General features: G+C 37.8%; 2 protein-coding genes and 1 long non-coding RNA gene across 4 annotated transcripts in view; 1 reads left to right on the top strand and 2 right to left on the bottom strand.

Moving 5' to 3' along the window:
• Nucleotides 1-3,284, bottom strand: LOC111319243 (E3 ubiquitin-protein ligase TRIM45-like). Its single transcript, XM_022922053.2, has one exon. It carries the CDS (start codon nucleotides 3,223-3,225, stop codon nucleotides 982-984), a length of 2,244 nt encoding a protein of 747 aa, XP_022777788.2. The 5' UTR covers nucleotides 3,226-3,284; the 3' UTR covers nucleotides 1-981.
• The window catches only part of LOC148729908 (uncharacterized), a 49,267-nt gene continuing 30,300 nt past the window's right edge, over nucleotides 1-18,967 (bottom strand). The window contains exon 2 of the long non-coding RNA XR_016001797.1: nucleotides 1-457. This is a non-coding gene — a long non-coding RNA (uncharacterized LOC148729908). The remainder of the gene's footprint in view (nucleotides 458-18,967) is intronic.
• LOC111347485 (uncharacterized) lies at nucleotides 8,088-18,104 on the top strand. Of its 2 annotated transcripts, XM_088761367.1 has the most exons (12): nucleotides 8,088-8,399; nucleotides 9,848-9,916; nucleotides 10,607-10,766; nucleotides 11,469-11,533; nucleotides 12,165-12,209; nucleotides 12,860-12,963; nucleotides 13,479-13,539; nucleotides 14,104-14,218; nucleotides 14,392-14,445; nucleotides 14,858-14,920; nucleotides 15,566-15,657; nucleotides 16,093-18,104. In XM_088761367.1, the coding sequence occupies exons 8-12, from the start codon at nucleotides 14,172-14,174 to the stop codon at nucleotides 16,116-16,118; spliced, it is 282 nt and encodes a 93-aa protein (XP_088617493.1). In that variant the 5' UTR covers nucleotides 8,088-8,399; nucleotides 9,848-9,916; nucleotides 10,607-10,766; nucleotides 11,469-11,533; nucleotides 12,165-12,209; nucleotides 12,860-12,963; nucleotides 13,479-13,539; nucleotides 14,104-14,171; the 3' UTR covers nucleotides 16,119-18,104. The 2 variants fall into 2 exon arrangements, with proteins under 2 accessions (XP_088617493.1, XP_088617492.1); XM_088761366.1 differs by lacking the exons at nucleotides 8,088-8,399; nucleotides 9,848-9,916; nucleotides 10,607-10,766; ... (6 more) ...; nucleotides 14,858-14,920; nucleotides 15,566-15,657 and adding an exon at nucleotides 15,664-15,834.

Genomic DNA, 18,967 nt, shown 5'->3' with positions numbered 1-18,967 from the left:
TTTAAAAGCAATCACAACTATTTTATTGACATATTTTTATATTTTGATTATTTACAATTTTATATTGCATATTTATATATGCAATAACAAAATTTTACCAAATTAAATGTCAAAGAACAGTCTATTCACTCTCCTGGTTTAACTCAAGAATAGGTTCCCAGCTCAGTATGATTAAAACATTCGAGCAAATACCTATGGCTGTACAATTCTTTATAATAATAATAATAATAATAATAATAATAATAATAATAATAATAATAATAAACAATCTTTAAGGGGGAAACGCCCGTCGCATAAATACGTGGTTTTCAGGGAGGTCCTCCGTAAAAATAAAAAGTATTAAAAGCTAAAATAAGAAATACAATTGTCACAGATCTAAAACGGCGTATATCTAAAGTTTTATCCATAATTTAAAGTATTTATTTTATCTTAGATGTCACATTACTTGAAGCTGTACCTCTAAACATAATCAAATGATCTGGTACAACTGAATTTTGCATTCTTGTTTTCGTGTTAGACTTGCTATGAAACAAAAGTTTTAAAACTTGTGTAATTATTGACCTAAAAGAGCTTATTGACTTGGCTGACTGACAGATCACACTTAGTGTAACTCTTTAACTCCCAGAAGTGATTAACCTGTAACTTCTTCCTATGATATCCATACATTATCCAGCAAACAGGTAATGAGAATACTAAGACTTATCAAGTAGAAATTCTTATTTTGATCTAACTCCAAATTCTCGTAACTAATTCACAAAGAAATGTGTAGCAGCCAGAGGGGAGAATTGACCAATCAGATCTTGGGAGTTAAAGGGTTTTAATGCGCAATCTCAGAAATTTGTGATTTGATTGGTTGTTTTGTAGTTCAACTGACCATTCAGAATATTCTTACTGAGAACATACATCACTTGTCCAGAGTAGTTTCATGTTTAAAAGTTGCATAAAATTAATTCAAATCTTTTAAGGCGTACTGATGTTAGTCTATTCGAATATCTGAATACGATGGTTATGAAAGTCAGACACAAGTATTCGACCATCGCTGAGCACTGCAGCAGAGACAGGAGCATAAAATTCTCCTTTCTTGTCTCCTTTTGATCCAAATTTTGTTATAAACTTTCCACTAAGATCAAATACCTGAACTCTGTGATTAAATCTATCACAGACCATCAGGTGTCCTGCCTTGTTAACTGATAAACAATGAGGGAAATTGAACTCCCCATCCCCCTCCCCCTTCTTTCCAAATCTGTACAAAAAATTACCATTTCTATCAAACACTTTGATACAATGTTCATGGCAGTCTGACACTATGAGATATTTTTCATACTGTATACAGTGAAAGGGAAAGGTTAAAGAACCCTCACCCCCGAATTTATTTAAATAATGGCCTTTAGGAGAAAACATCTTGATCAATTTGTTGTTTGAATCAGCAATAATTATATTTCCATTGTTCTCTACAGATAATCCATGAAGATGAACCAGCTGGTGATCAAGATTTCCTTTACCACCAAACTGGCTCAGGTACTCACCCTGCTCACTGAACAATTGAACACGGTGGTTACCGCTGTCCACCACTATAATGTTATTGTTTTTATCAAAAGCTATCCCAGAAGGACACTTGAACTCACCTTGTTTATCACCTTTACTACCAAAAGATCTTAAGTAAGTTCCATCGCTACTGAATACCTGAACCCTGTCGTTCACCCACTCAGTCACTGCAATTTCATCACGTTCATTCACTGCCACTCCCCAGGGTCTCCTTAACATTCCAGGAGACGAGCCATGTTGTCCTAAAGATAACACGGGTCTGAATTGTCTTGGTGAAACTTCAACCGAGAAAGGACTGCCTCCAGCTTCTTCCTCATTCACTTTGACTACTGCCTGGCATCTTCCGGTTTCTTTGGCAAAATAGCTGACTTTGTAGCTACCATCGTGGTTATCTTTCACTCGCACTTCTGTTGCACAGTCATGACCTTCCTGATTTTTTATTTCCGCAGTTACTCGGTCACGCTTCTCGTAACATTGTTGTCCTTTGGCATTTTTTGTTGTTAAAACAAAGTTCGCTTGAATTCCAATAATCGCTTCAGTGAGTCCTTTTCCTTTAGCAGTCGACTGATCCGCTTTGGACTCAGAGCTAAATACACGGCCAATTCCTCCATGTATTGTTTTTGCCTTTAAGGCTTCGTTTTCCTCAAAGATTAATTGACGCAGACCTTCGAGGTCACAGTCCAGTTGTTCGCGCTCATCGTCGACTTCTTTCGGGATGATTGTGTTTATTGCCTTATCTAACTCTGCAAGCTCTGCGCTGGTGCTTCGCTTTAAAAGCGTTTCAAATTTTGTGACTGCTGTTTCGATCATTTTGACTTTCTGTTCCATTTCGATCCTTTGTATTCGCAAACGTTCCAGGGATTGTTGCGCCTCATGATGCGCTTCATCAAAGATTTCCTGTTTCTTGGCTTCATTAACTGCGATCATGATTTCTGCAAACTGTTGCGCGCTTCTTTTTACTTTGGCAACGTTTGCTTCGATGTTACGAGAACTCTCGTCAAGTTTCAAGATTTTGTTTCTCATCCTTTGTGCTTTTGCTTTGTTGGATTCAATCGTGGACATGACTAGCAATTTCTTTTCATTGGCCGCTTCTTCTAATAGTACTATAACATGTCTATGGTGAGCGGTTACAACACATGAAGAACAAACAGTCTCTTCACATTTGACACAGAAGAATTTCAACTTTTCCTTTTCGTGGCCTTGTCGTGAACAAAATGCTGATCGCTTCAAGACATCCTCAACGTCTTGATCTTCAAAATCTTCCAGTGCAAGTACTCGGTGTTCTTCGTTTTCTCGGAGTAAGTTATGCACAGTGATACACTCTTCACACCAGAATGCACAACACTGAAAACAGTAGAAACTTTGCACTCTTCTTTTGTCGCAGTTTCTGCACTTGACTCCGGTAGAACTGCACTCCCTTATGGCGAGCACATCTAGTAAACTGTTGATGCGAAAGTTAGTGGGCATATCTTTAAGGTTTCCACCAGGGACTTGACTCTCCTTGCGACACTCAGGACATGTTATGACATCATGGTGGCCACTGTTTCTTTGAATTCCTGCTAAACAGTGAAGGCAGAAGCTGTGTAAACATGGCAGCTGCTTTGGTTTAGTAAATGTGGTCATGCACACCGGACAGGAAACTTCTTCATGAAGATTGTCAAGTAAGGTTTTGATATCCATGTTTAGCGACTTGAAAGGAAGGATTTTGCTACACGTATTAAAGACCCCTAATAAAACAGTTGTTGTCTTGCGAATGAAATGCTATAAATATTAACGAATCAGATGCGATGCCTAAAGGCGTATTTGACATGCAAGATTTCTGAGAATACTTCTAATTTTATACTGCTTGACCTCGGTAGACAAACATGTTCTCATCAGATGGTGGACAGGTTTAAGGAAGATTGGCTGACCTTCAGTGAGTCTCCAGAATGGCCACGACCAATGGCGAAGGTGTTAAATAAGAGCGTGATTTTCAGAAAAACTAGACGCTATCGTAGTGCTAACTCGAAATTTTTCAAATAAATAGGCCATTTTTCATTGAAAATACTAACTAGTGTTCGTAGCCGACGGTTTTGTAGGGGGAGCGCCTGATAAAATACATCATTGTGGTAATTGACAAGCGAGATTTCTGTCAATCGTGTAAGTTACCGCGACCTTGATCATTTTGATGCTCACTCAGTGTGCAGCTGCAGACAGACTTGTTTTCAATGAGATGGCGGACAGGTTTCAGTGGAAGAGTGTCTTCAGTATGGTCTCCGCCAATCGCGAAGCTTAATTGAAAGTGTTTGGGAGGTGCGTGATTTTAAAAAAGAATAGACTCTGTATGAGCTTTATTTTGATAGGTTAACATAATCAGTGGCTTATGCAGCTTAATCTTAAAAGTTTGTTGTACATAAGTGGAGTTGGTTTGTTTTATCTTGGGCAACACACGCAACAGCTAAACATGTGAACTAGCAGTTCTTATGCCGAGTGAAAGTCACACGCAAGCATATTCTCTCCCCACCCTTCTAAGTGCCTTTTTGCTTTACTAACTCTTGCCTCCATGCTTCCGCGCGGTACATGTATCTCCACTTGATTTAAATTTAGGTACTGTTTTGTATCACTGTTTTACTATTATTTTATAATTCCACACAGCGCAAGTATTTCATTCCTAGACTTTAAAATTATCACTCGACGCTATTTACAGAAGCCTTAACTCGAACCTGCTTGAGGATTTATTGATTGATCAACAGGCGTAAAATAACTGAACGCGCCGAAAATGAATACATTGGCTAAGTTTCGCTCGAAATAGTTTTGAATGGAAACCGAAATCCTCCTATCTCAGGCTACATCTTTTTGTTTTTTCTACTCTGATCATTCTGTTCTCCACTTCCTCCACTTTTCAGCTTCGCTGTTCCAGCCAATTTAATTGTCAAAATATTCTTTTCTCGAGAGATAATGAGACAGGGACTTGACTCTTTAGTCACTGGTGAGAAGACCATGGTGGTCCTTATCGATGGATTTTTTCCTATCTCTCTTTGGTAGAGAGCTCTATGGTGGTTTTTTAATTTTTGGTTACCAGTCCCTTCACGCATGTTTGTGATTTCCTACCTCAGAGCAAGAGGAAAACGGAACTGTGACCTTAAGCAGCATAAAACTGCTTGTCATGGATTTCATCTGCTTCTTTTCCCGTTTTGTCACTTTTGTTTTGTGTAAAGCGGTCTTTCCTTTTAGAATACAGAGCAAAAAAACTCGCGGACCAACACTACAATCGATAATCCCGGTATAATTAGCAACTATCGTGACGCCAAATATCTGTTAAACAACTTAACAGTCTTGTGGTTGAATTGCTATATTAATTTTGACCAATCACGTGAGATGCCTGAAGACATGTTTAACATGCAAGATTCCTGAGAATTGTTAAGTTTAGCCTGACCTAAAACATTTAAAGCTCATTACGCGTAGCTGTCACCTGAGATAGACATGTTTTCAATCAGGTAACTTGAGTCAGTGGGTCAGAATAGAGGCTCACCCTCATTATAGCTTCGACCAATCAAAGTTTTTTGGAAGGTGTTGGGATAAGCGTGACTTGTACAAAAAAGCTCTTGAGCCAAATCCTTGATTTTTCCTCCTATCCATCACCAGTCCTTTTCTTGCCATTCCTCTCCACTTATTCCTCTGTTTTACCCACAATTCACTATTAACACTGCAGCACTGAACAAAGGTGTAACGAAACACCGACTCCACACGATGTTTTGTTATCATGCTTTAATTACATACACAACTGAACGCATCACAAAGCCATAATATTACTGACGTGAATATTTATCAAGCCGTTTTACTACTGATTTTCTCGTTCAAATGGGCTTTTGCTTACACACGATATGTTTCTTTTTCCAGATGTTGATTTTTTTACCTTCTACCCATGTCCTCTCAGGCATATTATAAAAGTTTTGCTTTTAAGAAGCGATAACCGAGACGACAAAGGTCCCAATCATTGCCTTAAAGTTTACTGAACAGGAAACTGAACAACAACGCGACTAATTACTTAACGTTGTTCACAGGAGCTTGAACAAAACAAAAACTGCATCGCGTGAGAGTTAGGGTGTGAGATTTAATTGGACAATTTGCCGAAAAAACTGAGCATCGCTGGAAATCCCTCCGGGTAACGGGCCTAGTTGGTAGTTGTTCATGACCAGCGATAAAAATAAAGGTAGCGGAGCAGCTAATTCGAGCATTAAACTTCATGCGGCTTCTCTGCTTAAAACGCTTCAATGCGCGCACAAACCCGCCAGCTTCTTGGGCTATCAATCAGCTTTTAAGATTGAGCATTACCGTATTGCGTCACAAACCTCCGGTTGGTTTGAATCCTGTAGGAATATTACCTCCGGAATTAGCTATTCAATGAAATTTTTAAAATATCTCAGTCTTTCCTTCTAATAAATTGAGTCTCCCGTTAATTTGGTCGTAAATTAGTCAGGAAGTTTCGAATCCCTCTCTTGAACACTTATTATACAGCAAAATTTCAAAACAATCATAACCATTTTATTGACACATTTTCAGATGGATTTGCAAAATTTCATTACATTAGTTAATTATACAATTACACAATTCTACTCTTGTCAAAAAACCGTCTATTCACTTTGCTGTTTGTTGTTTTGTTTTTTTCAGGAAAGGGTTTCCATCTCAGCATGGCGGAAATATTCTAGGAAATAACTATGGAAATCGCAGGACTATGTTAAATTGATCACGACAACTGGCATCGGTGACATAAAATTAAACGAAGAACCGATTACAATCTTAAAATTCTTCTTCCTCCATGTAACTAGCCAGGTCGTTTTCTAAATCATAAAATAAACCAGATCTGAAGAATTATTGAAATAAGTAAATAAATAAATGAAGAGGTTCTAATAGTTTAAATGATTCATTTCTTATCTGACAAAGACCAGACTCGGCAGAGTTGCGAAATCAAACGTACTCAAGAAACATACGTTTCATTGTTCGTCGAGAAGTATTACATGTACTTCACGGTGGTACGTACTTTGTGTGCCCAGGTTTTTTGTATGGTTCAAAGATCGGATTTTCTCAAGCAGTCGCTGTTAACTTTTCCTGTTTTCGCTTTATTTGGTCAATTATGTCAGCCAAAAGAACTTACGCTGGAGTTGTATCGGGAGATCAGAATACTCCAGATGACAGCCAAACCTGGATGCGAACTTACCAGCAGGACAGCGAAGAAGATGCCCTGAAAAAGGCCATCTAATTAAGCAAGGTATAGTGATGCTTATTTATTTTCACTGTCAAGAACCTTTTTCACCCAAGAATTACTACTCGGTAGGCTCGTCGGTCGGCCGGATTCCGAATAAACCCTTGTCCCCTACAATAATAACAGTAATTAATTATTAGAAGTACTATCAATATTATTAAATATGAGCTATTAACCATTAATTATTAAGTACTACCCACACCCACGACTTTTACCCACACCCACGACCCACGACTTGCACGCACGATCCACGTTTTGTACTCACGACCCACGACCATTAGTCAAACTCCTTGTCATCATATTTGTATGTGTAATCAAATGGCGACGAGTGAAATTAGGAAATAATTTCACGCGCGCTTTGTCAAAATTCTGATAATTTCCCGAGCCTTTAGGCGAGGGAAATTAACAGAATTTTGACAAAACGCAAATGAAATTATTTCCTAATTTCACAAGAAAACCATTTGATTACCTTTTAATATCGTGGGTGACAAATTACGTTCATAATCGTAATTGTTTTTACTGGTTTATTCTATCGAAAACCGAGAACATGAAAAGGAATATAGTTTTCGTTGAAAGCATACATTATTGTTAAAGAACGTCATTTTCTGAGTTTCTTCAGAAAAAACACCTTTCGAATTCTTCGTGCCTGTTAATAAATTATCGGCCGCTTCTTTTAAGTTCGTAACTTCTTCAAGGGTCACCGTCTTAAATCTCGACGCCATCTTGGCTCTGATCGAGATACAAGAGATGTTACCATGGCAATGTTGTAATTTCACATATGAAATTAAAAAATTAACGCTGAAATTTCGCGCCAAAATTAAGGAGTAATTTGTCACCTGTGATATGAAACTTGATATCAAACAAAAGTTTTGAAAACTGTGTAATCATTGACCTAAACGAGCTTATTGATTGGGCTGACTGACAGATTACACTTAGTTTAATGCACAATCTCTAAAATTCGTGGAATGCTATAAATATTGACCAATCACATTTGATGCATAGAGGCCTATTTGACGTGCAAGATTTTTGAGAATTCTGAGAAGTTTATCTTCCCGTGGCAGTACCCTAGGGGGAAGGTGCTACTTCAAGTAGGCTATGCCAGATCAAAAAAAATTCCTTGTTAGGCTCTTGGCGGACAAGAAATGTTTTGGAAAAGTTTTAAGTAGACATTCCGGCGTCGCGTCAAGTTTTGGAATAGCGCCCCTTAAAATAAACGCCGCTTTTGAGGCAAAGCGCCATGAGTAAATACGGTGGGCCACTCAGGGACTGGCACTAGGGATTCAGGTTCGGTCTCAGTTCCCTGGATTTTTCGGCCAAGATGGCTTCCTCTGACAGTGATAAATTTTGAAGCTAATTTCTTGAATGCCTTGCCCTTGATTAACTTGCAATGAATACATGGGTATATTTAATGACAGTGTTCTTACAAATTGCTGCTTTTTTGCCTGATTCTAAGATGTACAGTTAACAATGCGCGAAAATTACCTGGTACATTTCATGACTACAATTACATGTGAGGACAATATTAAAGAACCAAGATGTCTGTAAAAGGTGACGAAGATCTTTCGAAACGTACACTCTTGGAGAGATTGAAGGAATCCTTCTACAAAGAAAGGTTTGAAAAATGTAAAAAAAAAAATGTAAAATATTCTGAACACAAGATCTACCATTATTGTCTTGCACTTAGAAAACACGCTAGCGGTATGTTTTCTGGAGGACTGCTTTAATTAGCCCCTGAAAGCTTGACATCCTTGATTTAAGTCGAAAAGTAACCACTTTCACCGTTGTTTAATTTTTGAGTATTTTTCTTCACTTTTGGTATATATTAGTCAAGCTCAATTAACAAATGGTGAATGCCATAGCGTGTACTATTTAAACAATAGAGTGTTTATGTCTCGGAACTATCGGTCTGATAGTTGCCCTGCAGAAATTTGATGTTCTTAAAACAAATATTTCCAATTCAAATTTCTAAGGGGCAACTATCAGAGGGATAGTTCCGAGACATAAACACTCTATTGTTTTTATTGTTCACCAGTAAATTTTCTTCCGCGCCTACAGCTTGTCACAAATGTCAATAATTCACAACCGTACATTGGCTAAATAATACATTATACCAGTCAGAATTGAAAAGTCACTGTTTATCCGATCTGCCTAACTTCACGCCAGTCAAACTATTCAAAACTTTTCACAGATGAGTACTACCAATCCAGGTATTTTCCGCGGACAGGCACTATTCATCCGGGTATTTTCCGCGGGCGGGTACTATGGGCTGATAGTGTCTCTCCACGGATGAACACTATCGCGTCGCGTGATTGATTTAAACCAATAAAAACCGGAGAAAATCTAGTGGTGAACTATAGTGAGTTGTGGATGCACGCGGGAGGTTGCTAAGGATGAAAGAAGCTAAGAGTCGCACGAGGCTATCGTCTCATGCGACTCTAGCTACTTGAGCGCTTAGCAAACCTCCCAAGGGCATCCATAACTCAATAGTGCTCGCTATGGCGTTCACCATTTGTTTTATAACATAACATTGATGTATTGTAACAAGAGTTCCCTTTCATTTAACAAATCTTACGTGATCAAAAAAAAAGCATCCGCGGAAAATAGTCTTGCGCAGTTGGCCCAAGCTCTCTTGGAGAACCACACAAGGAATACAATTTGCATATATATATATAAGGATATAGACAGAGTGATAGACAGAGTGATTCCACATAGAAAGCCAGGATTAAAAAAAACTGCTTAAATCAAGTGAAATCGGTAAAATAACGACACCAGGACCAAACAACACATGTATGGAACAAGGTAAGCCATTTTTATTTAATATTTTCACTTTTAACTATCTCTGTGGATATCTTTTAGAAAATCCCATACAAATACTTATAAATAAGTAAATTGTGTTCCTTGTGTGGTTCTCAAAGAGAGCTTGGGGTGCCTGTGGTCTTAGCATTTGCTCACGTCAGCAGCATGCACCCATAGGCAAAGAGTAGATCCTGTATAAACCAATCAGAGTGCATGCTTTGCTTTAGTTATGTTATGAAGGCACTTTTGTAAATTTACTACTAGGATGTTGGAGAATGGTGAATCTGAAGAAGAAACAGGTTGGCAGAGAGTAGAAGTATTATTTGAAATCAGGTGGGAACCTATAGAGACCATTACTCATGTCATGTCTTTCCCCCCCCCTTTCCCTTGATTCCCTTCCCCATTGATTACATAGAGAGTGAAAAGGAATACAAAGAAATTAGCAGATCATTCAAATGCAAAGGTTTGTTTTAAAAGTTCACTCCATTGTCAGAATAAATCTGCTGGATAATTCTGCAGGATTCTTCTGCTGGATTTCCCTGGTGGATTATTCTGCTGGATAATTCTGGTGGATTATTCTTCTGGATTATTCTTATGGAGAAGGATACTGTGATGCGATGAAATAATGGACTGTGAGATCTAATGATTCTCTAAATCAGTTTGGGTTTCTCAGTACAATAAATTGATGTAGGTCGCTGACATTACTCATAGCACACTGAATCTCAGTCATTTCATCAATAATGATCTGCTGAAAGTACATTCAATTGGTAGCAATTCTGAGATGAAATGACACTTCATGAAACTGCAGTAGTTACATATGATTTTCATATATTCAAATTCATTGATGAGTTATTTAATATGTTATGTTTTATAGACAGAGTGATGAGCATAAAAAAAGGCATCTAAAAATTTTGAAGCTAATTTTTTGAACACCTTGATTAACTTGCAATAAATACTTAATACTTTTAGGTATATTTAATGACAGTATTCTTTCCAATTCTTGTTTTTTCGCTTGATTCCAAGATGTACAGTGAATAATGCTTGAAAATTACCCGGTACATTTTCTGACGATAAAAAAACCGTGAGGACAATATCTAAGAAGGAAGACATCTGTGAAAGGTGACGAAGATCTTTGAAAATGTACGCTTTGGAAGAGATTGAAGGAATCATTCTACAAAGAAAGGTTTGGCAGATGTAAAAAAAGGAAAATATTGTCAACACATAAGATCTCCTTATCGTCGTGCACTTAGGAAACACACTAGCGGTATACTTTCTGGAGGACTTCGTCAGTCCCTGAAGCTTGATATCCTTGATTTAAGTTGAAAAGTAACCACTTTTACCGCTGTTAAATTTTTTATTGTTTTTTCTTTCTTGTTGGTATGATTTACTCAAGCTGTTTTGCATTTTTGTTAATTCACTGCCAGGATGTCAGAAAATTAATTAGTTGTGTGATGACCAGTCTCCTCAGTGGGTAAAGAGGAACAGAAGGGCCAAGCCCAGAGCCTAGCTGTTTAAAGGGTAGATAACACTATCCAATGGATAAATCGCTACCCAGAGTGTAAGTGTTAACAAAATGTACTGCGCTATGCAGCAGATAGTGATTCATCCAGTGAATAGTGTTATCTACTCTTCAAGCAACCAGAGCAAGGAGAGTTGGGGGGGGGGGGAGGGTGTAAGAGGACTGAGAATAAATGGTAGGAGGCTGAGTCTTTTTTAAAGGTGGGAAGATGGAAAGGAGTGCAAATTAAAATGTTTTTTCTTAATGATAAATCTGCATATTTTATCGCAAGGGTCTGGAAAATTTAATAAAAAATTATATTCTGAAAATACTTTCTTTTGGTAACAATTCTGAAATAAAATGAGTCTTCCATGTTTTGTTCTTTAGACAGAGTGATGTGCATCTTGCTAAAGATGGATGGCAAAATTCATGAAAACATATTTTAATTTAAGGTAGGACTGACTTTTTACATATTTCAAAGAGCCTTGGTTATAAAAGTGCCACAAATATGTTCATATCCACATAATTATCAATGAATACCATAAAGTAATACAACACTGCTTCAATTTAAAAAATTTTGTTCCAAAATGAATACTTCTGTTAACCTGTAAACTCCCAAGATTTCATTGGTAATTCTCTTCACTATTTGCTGTACTATTCTCATGATGTTAGTTTTGAGAATTTGGTATTGGATCAACTAATAATCCCCTAATGATATTTTTCTTTATTCTCATCACTTGTCTGCTTGATATCATATTGATATTGTAAGGAGAAATTCTGCCTTGGTCACTCATAGAAGTTAAAGGGTTAAAGGAAAGATGATATTTCCCCTACATACACAAAATTTAAACAGCCCATAGACATGGACAACATTTTTCCCTCAACAGAGGCCATGAAGAAGAACAATACTTATAGTTTGTAAAAATTCTTTTCTTAGAATAAAAAGTCATAATTCTATTTTTTCTGTGACGAAAGTTTTTCACTAAAAGTGGACTATTAATTAGGTCAATGAATTTACCACAACTTTTTGCTTTTAACATATATAACAGCGTCAACTGGTGTTCTGTGTAACATCTTTTCTAGGTGGTGTAAAATGGCTGTTGGGGCAGCATTTGGAGGTGGTTTGAGGTAGGCAAGTTTTGTTGAAAAATGTTGTGTAGCAAAGTCTTTAACTGTAATGGAACAGACTCAAATATACAAGAAGAGTTTACACCGAAAGTAGGCAGATTCAACGTATCTAAAACGTCCTTGGGCTTAGCAGCCAAGGCTGCAATATCCATGGATACCCGGATATAGCAAAAAGAAAATGAACTGACTGTAGTACTCAACATGGTACAGACAATAGAACGTAGTGTTTAGAAAAGTTTTTTTTATTATTTTAGCCTTGACATTAAATTGTGGGTCATTTACTCTTTCCCCTCTAAGAGTGACTAACATCTGATTTCTCCTTACAATGTCCCCCCCTGAATCACGCATTGAGGTCAGGAGAATAAAGGAAATGACCACCTACTATAGAAGCTCTTGATTTTTAAACAAATTTTCCTTGTTTGCACCCGAAGAAATGTATGAAGAACAGTATGGAGAATATGCATACTGATATTAGGGTGTAAAGGTTTAAGTTGTTGCTGACTTAATGTTGCTGAGTGAATCAAACATTGGCTTCATCAATTATCTTTATTTTGTTCTGACTATCCAGTGTACAGTATAAGTTGGACTGTAGTTTTATAACAGTGCTGAATAAACTTAATTTGCACTCTTATAACTTTTTGAACCCTCAGTTTGCCCCTTGGAATTACAAACTTTCACAGGCTGGAAATTCAATTCTACCAGAGGAATACGATCCGAACAGAAAGTAACATAAGAAATGTAATGTTGAAATAGAGTAAGTGATGTTCTATTTTCACCCTAATTTAATCCACGATGATTTTTATTTTTATTTTTTTATTTGCTTTATTCTGTTCAAGTTAGTGATGGGTGGACTTTGTCTACTATTTATTCCACAGATTTTTTTCTTTCATTTACAAAACCTAACATTGTGACAACTTTAGTTTTGAAGGAGGCGGTGTGGCAGAGTGGTGCCCAGGGCCCTGGACTTGTATTCTGGTGGTCCTGGGTTCAAGTCCTCCTCCCTGCTAATTATAATGAATGAGGTTAATTATTATCATGTGATAAAAAATAATAATATATAAGATTAATCATTATTATCTAATTATTTATTATTTATTCTCAGTTGCCCAGAGTTCAATCAGATCATGGGAGTTAGAGGATAAATCTTAATTTTGCTTTTTTTTTCCTCAAGAAGGAATCAATAAAAAGATTAACATTGTCATTCACATACTGATATTAATATGTTGCATTTTTTTTAAAGTTTCTTTTCATTGAATTTTACTTTTGCAGTACTCTCTGGAAAGTTTCTTGGAATTGCAAAAGACTGAGCGAAAATTTGAACCTCAACAAGGTACTGACTAACTTAGTAATGTCATTGTAGTCCTATTGGCAGCGTAGAATTTCTTTTAGTTTCAATAACTCTCCTTTTTACGTGGAAAATTATTGTTGCATACTTTTTTGGAAATTGTTCCAGATGGCAGAGATACAGAGATACTCCTCCAGGAAATCCAGCTCCAAAATAGAAGAAAAAAGATTAATTTTAATTTATGTTGTTTTAACAACATGAATAAAAGCCCTAGTCCAGATGAACATGCACTTAGGGTCTTTAGTGACTGAGGAGAATGTATTACAATAATTGCTAATACTTTCGGAAATGGTTAGACAATCTAGTCTTCTCGGATAAAGACGATAAACCGTAGGCTCTGTCTCCAGCTGCATCTTCTCTATGCTGGTTAGTTTGGGACATTAGAGAACCCACATACTTCTCGCAAAGATTAGGGGAGGTAACTTCTAGAGTTGTGTTCTGGCCTTGTTACACAGGCACCCCATTCAAACCAGGTGGAATGTTAGACAGGGCCAGCCTGTCTGATTTACGCAAATAAACGAACAAACGAATGAAATCTTTAAATTTTAGGTCAGCCAATAGACAGCTCTATTAATGGGCGTGCCCCACCTCCATGGAGCAGCCCCCTCAGTTGTGTAATGACTTTACAACCAGTATTGAAGTTCCTCACACCACCAACATCAAGGTATGTACATGTTTTTTTCGTTACGTTACAATTGGCCCTTTTTTAACCTTTTTACCCCTTAGAGGGACTAACATCTAATATCTCCTTACACTGTCCCCCCCTGAATCACACATTAAGGTCAGGAGAATAAAGGAAATGATCACCAACTAGTGAAGCTCTTGATTGTTAAACAGATCTCCTCGTCAGGACCTTAGGAAACCTACAAAGAACAATATGCTGATGTTAAGGTGCAAAGGCTAAGAATACAACTTAGTGTATAGTTAGCCCCACCCTCCCCCCCCTCCTCCAAAGATGAATTGAATTCGGATGATTCGCGCTAAAAGGGAAGGTAAAAAAAAGGTACAATATTACACGTTTTAAGCGGGCTGTACATAAAATCCCAAAAGGAACTTGACAAATATCCAGCCATCTTGATCACATGCTTGGTAATCAATACAAAAAAATAGGGAGCCAATAGCGGTGCCTGACTGTAGAACTTGAAGTCCCAACTCTGATGAATTTAACTTTTTAGGCCCCAGGGTTAAATATAGAAGAGGTTTCTCACTGTTAGATTATTCAGCATGGACAATTTGTTATCAAATAAGTTTGGTTTTACTCTGATCTTGTATTCATGTGGTTTCATTTCTCTTTTATTCCCAGCCGTGTCATGATTGCATGGCTGTGGAATACAAGTGCTGTTACAAGTGTTGTGGATGTGGAAGGGTAGGTTAATGCTAAAATCTTTAGTTTCGTATTCATTTTAATAAAGAACAATGTTATTTGTTGCTCACGAACGCGGAGGATTAACCAAGAACATCCGAGTCCCGCTCAAGGAATTGAATTCTAGATCTTAGAAATCGAAATCCTTAGATTTCGCGTTTCTTTGACCATTCGAGCTCGAAACCCGAAGATCAGGGAGACCTCGTGAAATCCGAAGTTCTGGAACTAGATTCCTTTTGAAATCCGAAGATCTGGGACTCGATTCCTTTCTAAATCCAAAGATCTGGAATTCGATACCCCGTGACATCTTGAGATCTGGGATTCGATTCTTCGTGAAATCCGGAGAGAGTAGATGTATTGATGTCACCTTCTTCTCCTATCTCCTTCATGCCATGTGGCACGTAAGGCCTCAACACAGTCCCGCCAACCAGCTCTGTCAGCCGCTGCGATTTGTACCTGACTCCGGCTCTTCCATCCAGCTTTTTCCCTTTCTTTCTCTGCTGTCTTCCTTCATGTTGTCTTTGGTCTGCCCTGTTTTCGCCGTCCTCCTGGGGTCCAGGTTAATACAGTTCTGCAGTCATTATTTGGTTCTTTCCTCATGATGTGGCCGATGTATTGATGTATTTACTAATATTTTTTGTTTGTTAGTTGCGTTCTTCTAGGTGTCCGGGTTCTGGTCTCGTTGAGGGAATGTAGCAGAGGGAGCAGTGTATTAACTTTATGGGCAGAGGTTGGAAAACGTGAGTGTACAGCTGTCTTGGTTTTCATTGGTTTGTTTGTTTATTTCGTTTCGTTTTCACAAAACAGTCGGAAGCGCGGGTAGACGCTATTGACCAGACTTGTAAATGCAGCACCAAACTTAGGGAAAGGGAATGTGAACTTTGGCGAGATCGAAGAACGAGAAAACTTCCTGAATGGTGAGCCAATAAGAAATTAAAGTAAAAACAGGCAAACCGCCTAAAGCGCGGAAAACTGCGGGCGAACAAGTCGTGATTGGTTTTAGTTTTGCATCCGATTGGTTGAGTAATGCGAATTTTTTGTACCAATCACAGAGAAGAGTAAAGCAAAATTAATGCAATCCTGGATTACTTATGACACAATTGAAAACTGCTTTATCACTTAAACCTTCTTGTTCTTACTAAACTACAACCATGTTCTCTGTGATTCTTATTAAGGTTTGGCCCATCACGACCTTTTTTAACCAGCAAGTGAACATGGGCTCGAAGATGCTTGGGGACGAACACAGCACCAAGTGGCCTGCCAAGAGCATTCTAATGCAGGTAGATAGATCTTGATTGTCAACTGCTGAAGGAAAAGGACTCTCCGAAGCGATCGTTGGAATTGAAGCAAACTTTGTTGTAACAACAAAAAATGCCAAAGGACAACAATGTTACGAAAAGCGTGACCGAGTAACTGTGCAAAAAAAAAGCCAGCAAGGCCATGACTGCATGGAAGAAGTGCAAGTGAAAGATGGAAGCTACAAAGTCAGCTATTTCGCCAAAGAAGCCGGAAGATGCCAGGCCGTAATCAAAGTGAACAAAGAAGAAGCTCAAGGTAGTCCTTTCCCGGTTCAAGTTTCACCCAGACAATTCAGACCCGTGTTATCTTTTCGACAACAAGGTTCGTGTCCTGGAATGTTAAGGAATCCCTGGGGATTGGCAGTGAATGAACGTAATGAAATTGCAGTGACTGAGGTGAATAGCCACAGAGTTCAGGTATTCAGTTGCGATGGAACTTACTTCAGATCTTTTGGCATCATAGGTGATAAACAGGGAGAGTTAAACTGGCCTGCTGGGATAGCTTTTGAGAAAAACAATAACATCGTAGTGGTGGACAATAATAACAACCGTGCCCAATTGTTCAGTGAGCAGGGTGAGTACCTGAGCCAGTTTGGTGGTTATGGAAATCTTGATCACCAGCTGTTGAATCCTCACGGGTTATCTATATAGAATGACGGAAATATAATTATTGCTGATTCAATCAACAAATTAATCAAGGTCTTTTCACCTAAAGGCCATTTTTTAAGTAAATTCGGGGATGAGGGTTCTTTAAGCTTTCCCGTTCATTGTATACAGTGTGAAAAATATCTCATAGTGTCAGACTTTGGTGAACGTTGTATCAAAGTGTTTGATAAAAATGGGAATTTTCTGTACAAATTTGGAAAGAAGGGGAAGTGGGATGGGGAGTTCCATTACCCTCGTTGTTTGCCAGTTAACAAGGCAGGACACCTGATGGTCTGTGAAGCAGGTAATCACAGAGTTCAGGTATTTGATCTTAGTGGAAAGTTCATAACAAAATTTGGATCAAAAGGAGACTTTAAAGGAAAATTTAATAATGCCGTCTCTATTGCAGTACTTAGCGATGGTCGAATAGTTGTGTCTGACTTAAGTAACCATCGCATTCAGATATTTGAATAGACTCATCATTATACCTAACAAGATTTAACTTGATTTTATGCAACTTTTAAACATGAAACTACTCTGGACGAGTGATGTATATTCTCAGTAACAATCTTCTGAATGGTCAGTGGAACTACAAAACAACCAATCACATCACAAATTTCAGAGATTGCACATTAACTTTTCAACTCCCAAGATCTGATTGTCAATTCTCCCCTCTGGCTGTTACACATTTCTTTGTGAATTTGTTACGAGAATTTGGTGTTAGATCAAGATAATAACTTCTACCTGATAACTTTGAGTATTCTCATTACCTGTGTGCTGGATCATGTCTGGATATCATAGGGAGAAGTTACAAGTTAATCACTTCTGGGAGTCTAAGGGTTACACAAATGTGATCTGTCAGTCAGCCTGGTCAATAAGCTCTTTTAGATCAACGATTACACAGGTCTTAAAACTTTTGTTTGAAATCAAGTCTGATACGATAACAGGGATACAAAATTCAGTTCCGCCAGATCATTAATTATATTTAGAGGTATAGCTTCAAGTAATGTTACATCTAAGATTAAGCAATTTTGCAGCCATACTTCTTTTACTGGAATATTTCCACCATGCTGAGCAAGGAACCTGTTCCTGAGTTAAACGAGCAGATTGAATGGACTGTTTTTTGATATTTAATTTAGTAAAATTTTTTTATTCCATATAGAAGTGTGCAATATAAAATTGTAAATCATCAAAATGTAAAAATATGTCAATAAAATAGTTGGGATTGGTTTTAAACTTTGCTGTGTAATAAGTGTTTGATAAAACAAAGAAGAGTGATTCGAAACTTTCTGACTGATTTACGAGCAGTTTACTAAGAGAGGTTGCTCAGCCACCGGCTAAAATATGGAATCTCAATAAATAGCTGAATTTACAGGCCGGAAGTAGTGTTTCACCCCTTAGAGATCTAAGCCAACCGGAAGTTCTTTCAGCGCACCCTTGAAAGTTTGTAATGCAACACGCTAATGCTAAACCTCAAAAAGTGATTGATAACCTACGAGGCTGGCAAGGTTATATGCTTTTTAGAACGTTAAGCAAATGAGTTGCGAGCTTTGAAACTTTGAAACCCAAGCTCTGCAGCTCGAATTGGCGGCTGCGCCACCTTCATTTTCATTGAGGGTCATGAACAACTACCAACTAGGCCCGTTAACCAAATGATGGTGGATAGAGGAAAGAGGGATTTACAGTGATGCTTAGTATTTTGAGAATTTGTCGTATTATAAATCCCACACTTTGATATTGCGGTGATTTCAAACCTACGAACTACGTGGTTTGTTTTGTCATAAAAGCACCGTTGTGCGGCGTTACGTAATTACTTGCGTCGTTGTGAGTTCCTGAATAATGAACCTTTACGCAATGCGACTGACCTTCGCCATTATTCCGAACAAAGTTTTACCAATCTTTTCATTTTGATGATCGGTCATTTTACGCCTATTTATTACACAACAAATCTTCAAGCAAGCTCGAGTCGACATTTCAATAGCGTCTAATGATCTGTTTAAAAGTCTATGAATAAAACACTTAGCAAAGTTTTTACGGCAGTGTGGAATTATGTAATATAGGTAACAGAGTGATGAAAACCTAATAAACACTATCTAAAATTCATTTA

This window comes from Stylophora pistillata, chromosome 5 (assembly GCF_964205215.1).
Source record: "Stylophora pistillata chromosome 5, jaStyPist1.2, whole genome shotgun sequence".
NCBI lineage: Eukaryota > Metazoa > Cnidaria > Anthozoa > Scleractinia > Pocilloporidae > Stylophora > Stylophora pistillata.
Note: the sequence above shows the minus strand (reverse complement) of the source record. Positions and strands in the feature narration are given on the sequence as shown.

Excerpts from the sequence above, each read along its gene's own strand:
- LOC111319243 (XM_022922053.2), bottom strand. The coding sequence starts at position 3,225 with ATGGATATCAAAACCTTACTTGACAATCTTCATGAAGAAGTTTCCTGT.
- LOC111347485 (XM_088761366.1), top strand. The coding sequence starts at position 16,366 with ATGGAAGAAGTGCAAGTGAAAGATGGAAGCTACAAAGTCAGCTATTTC.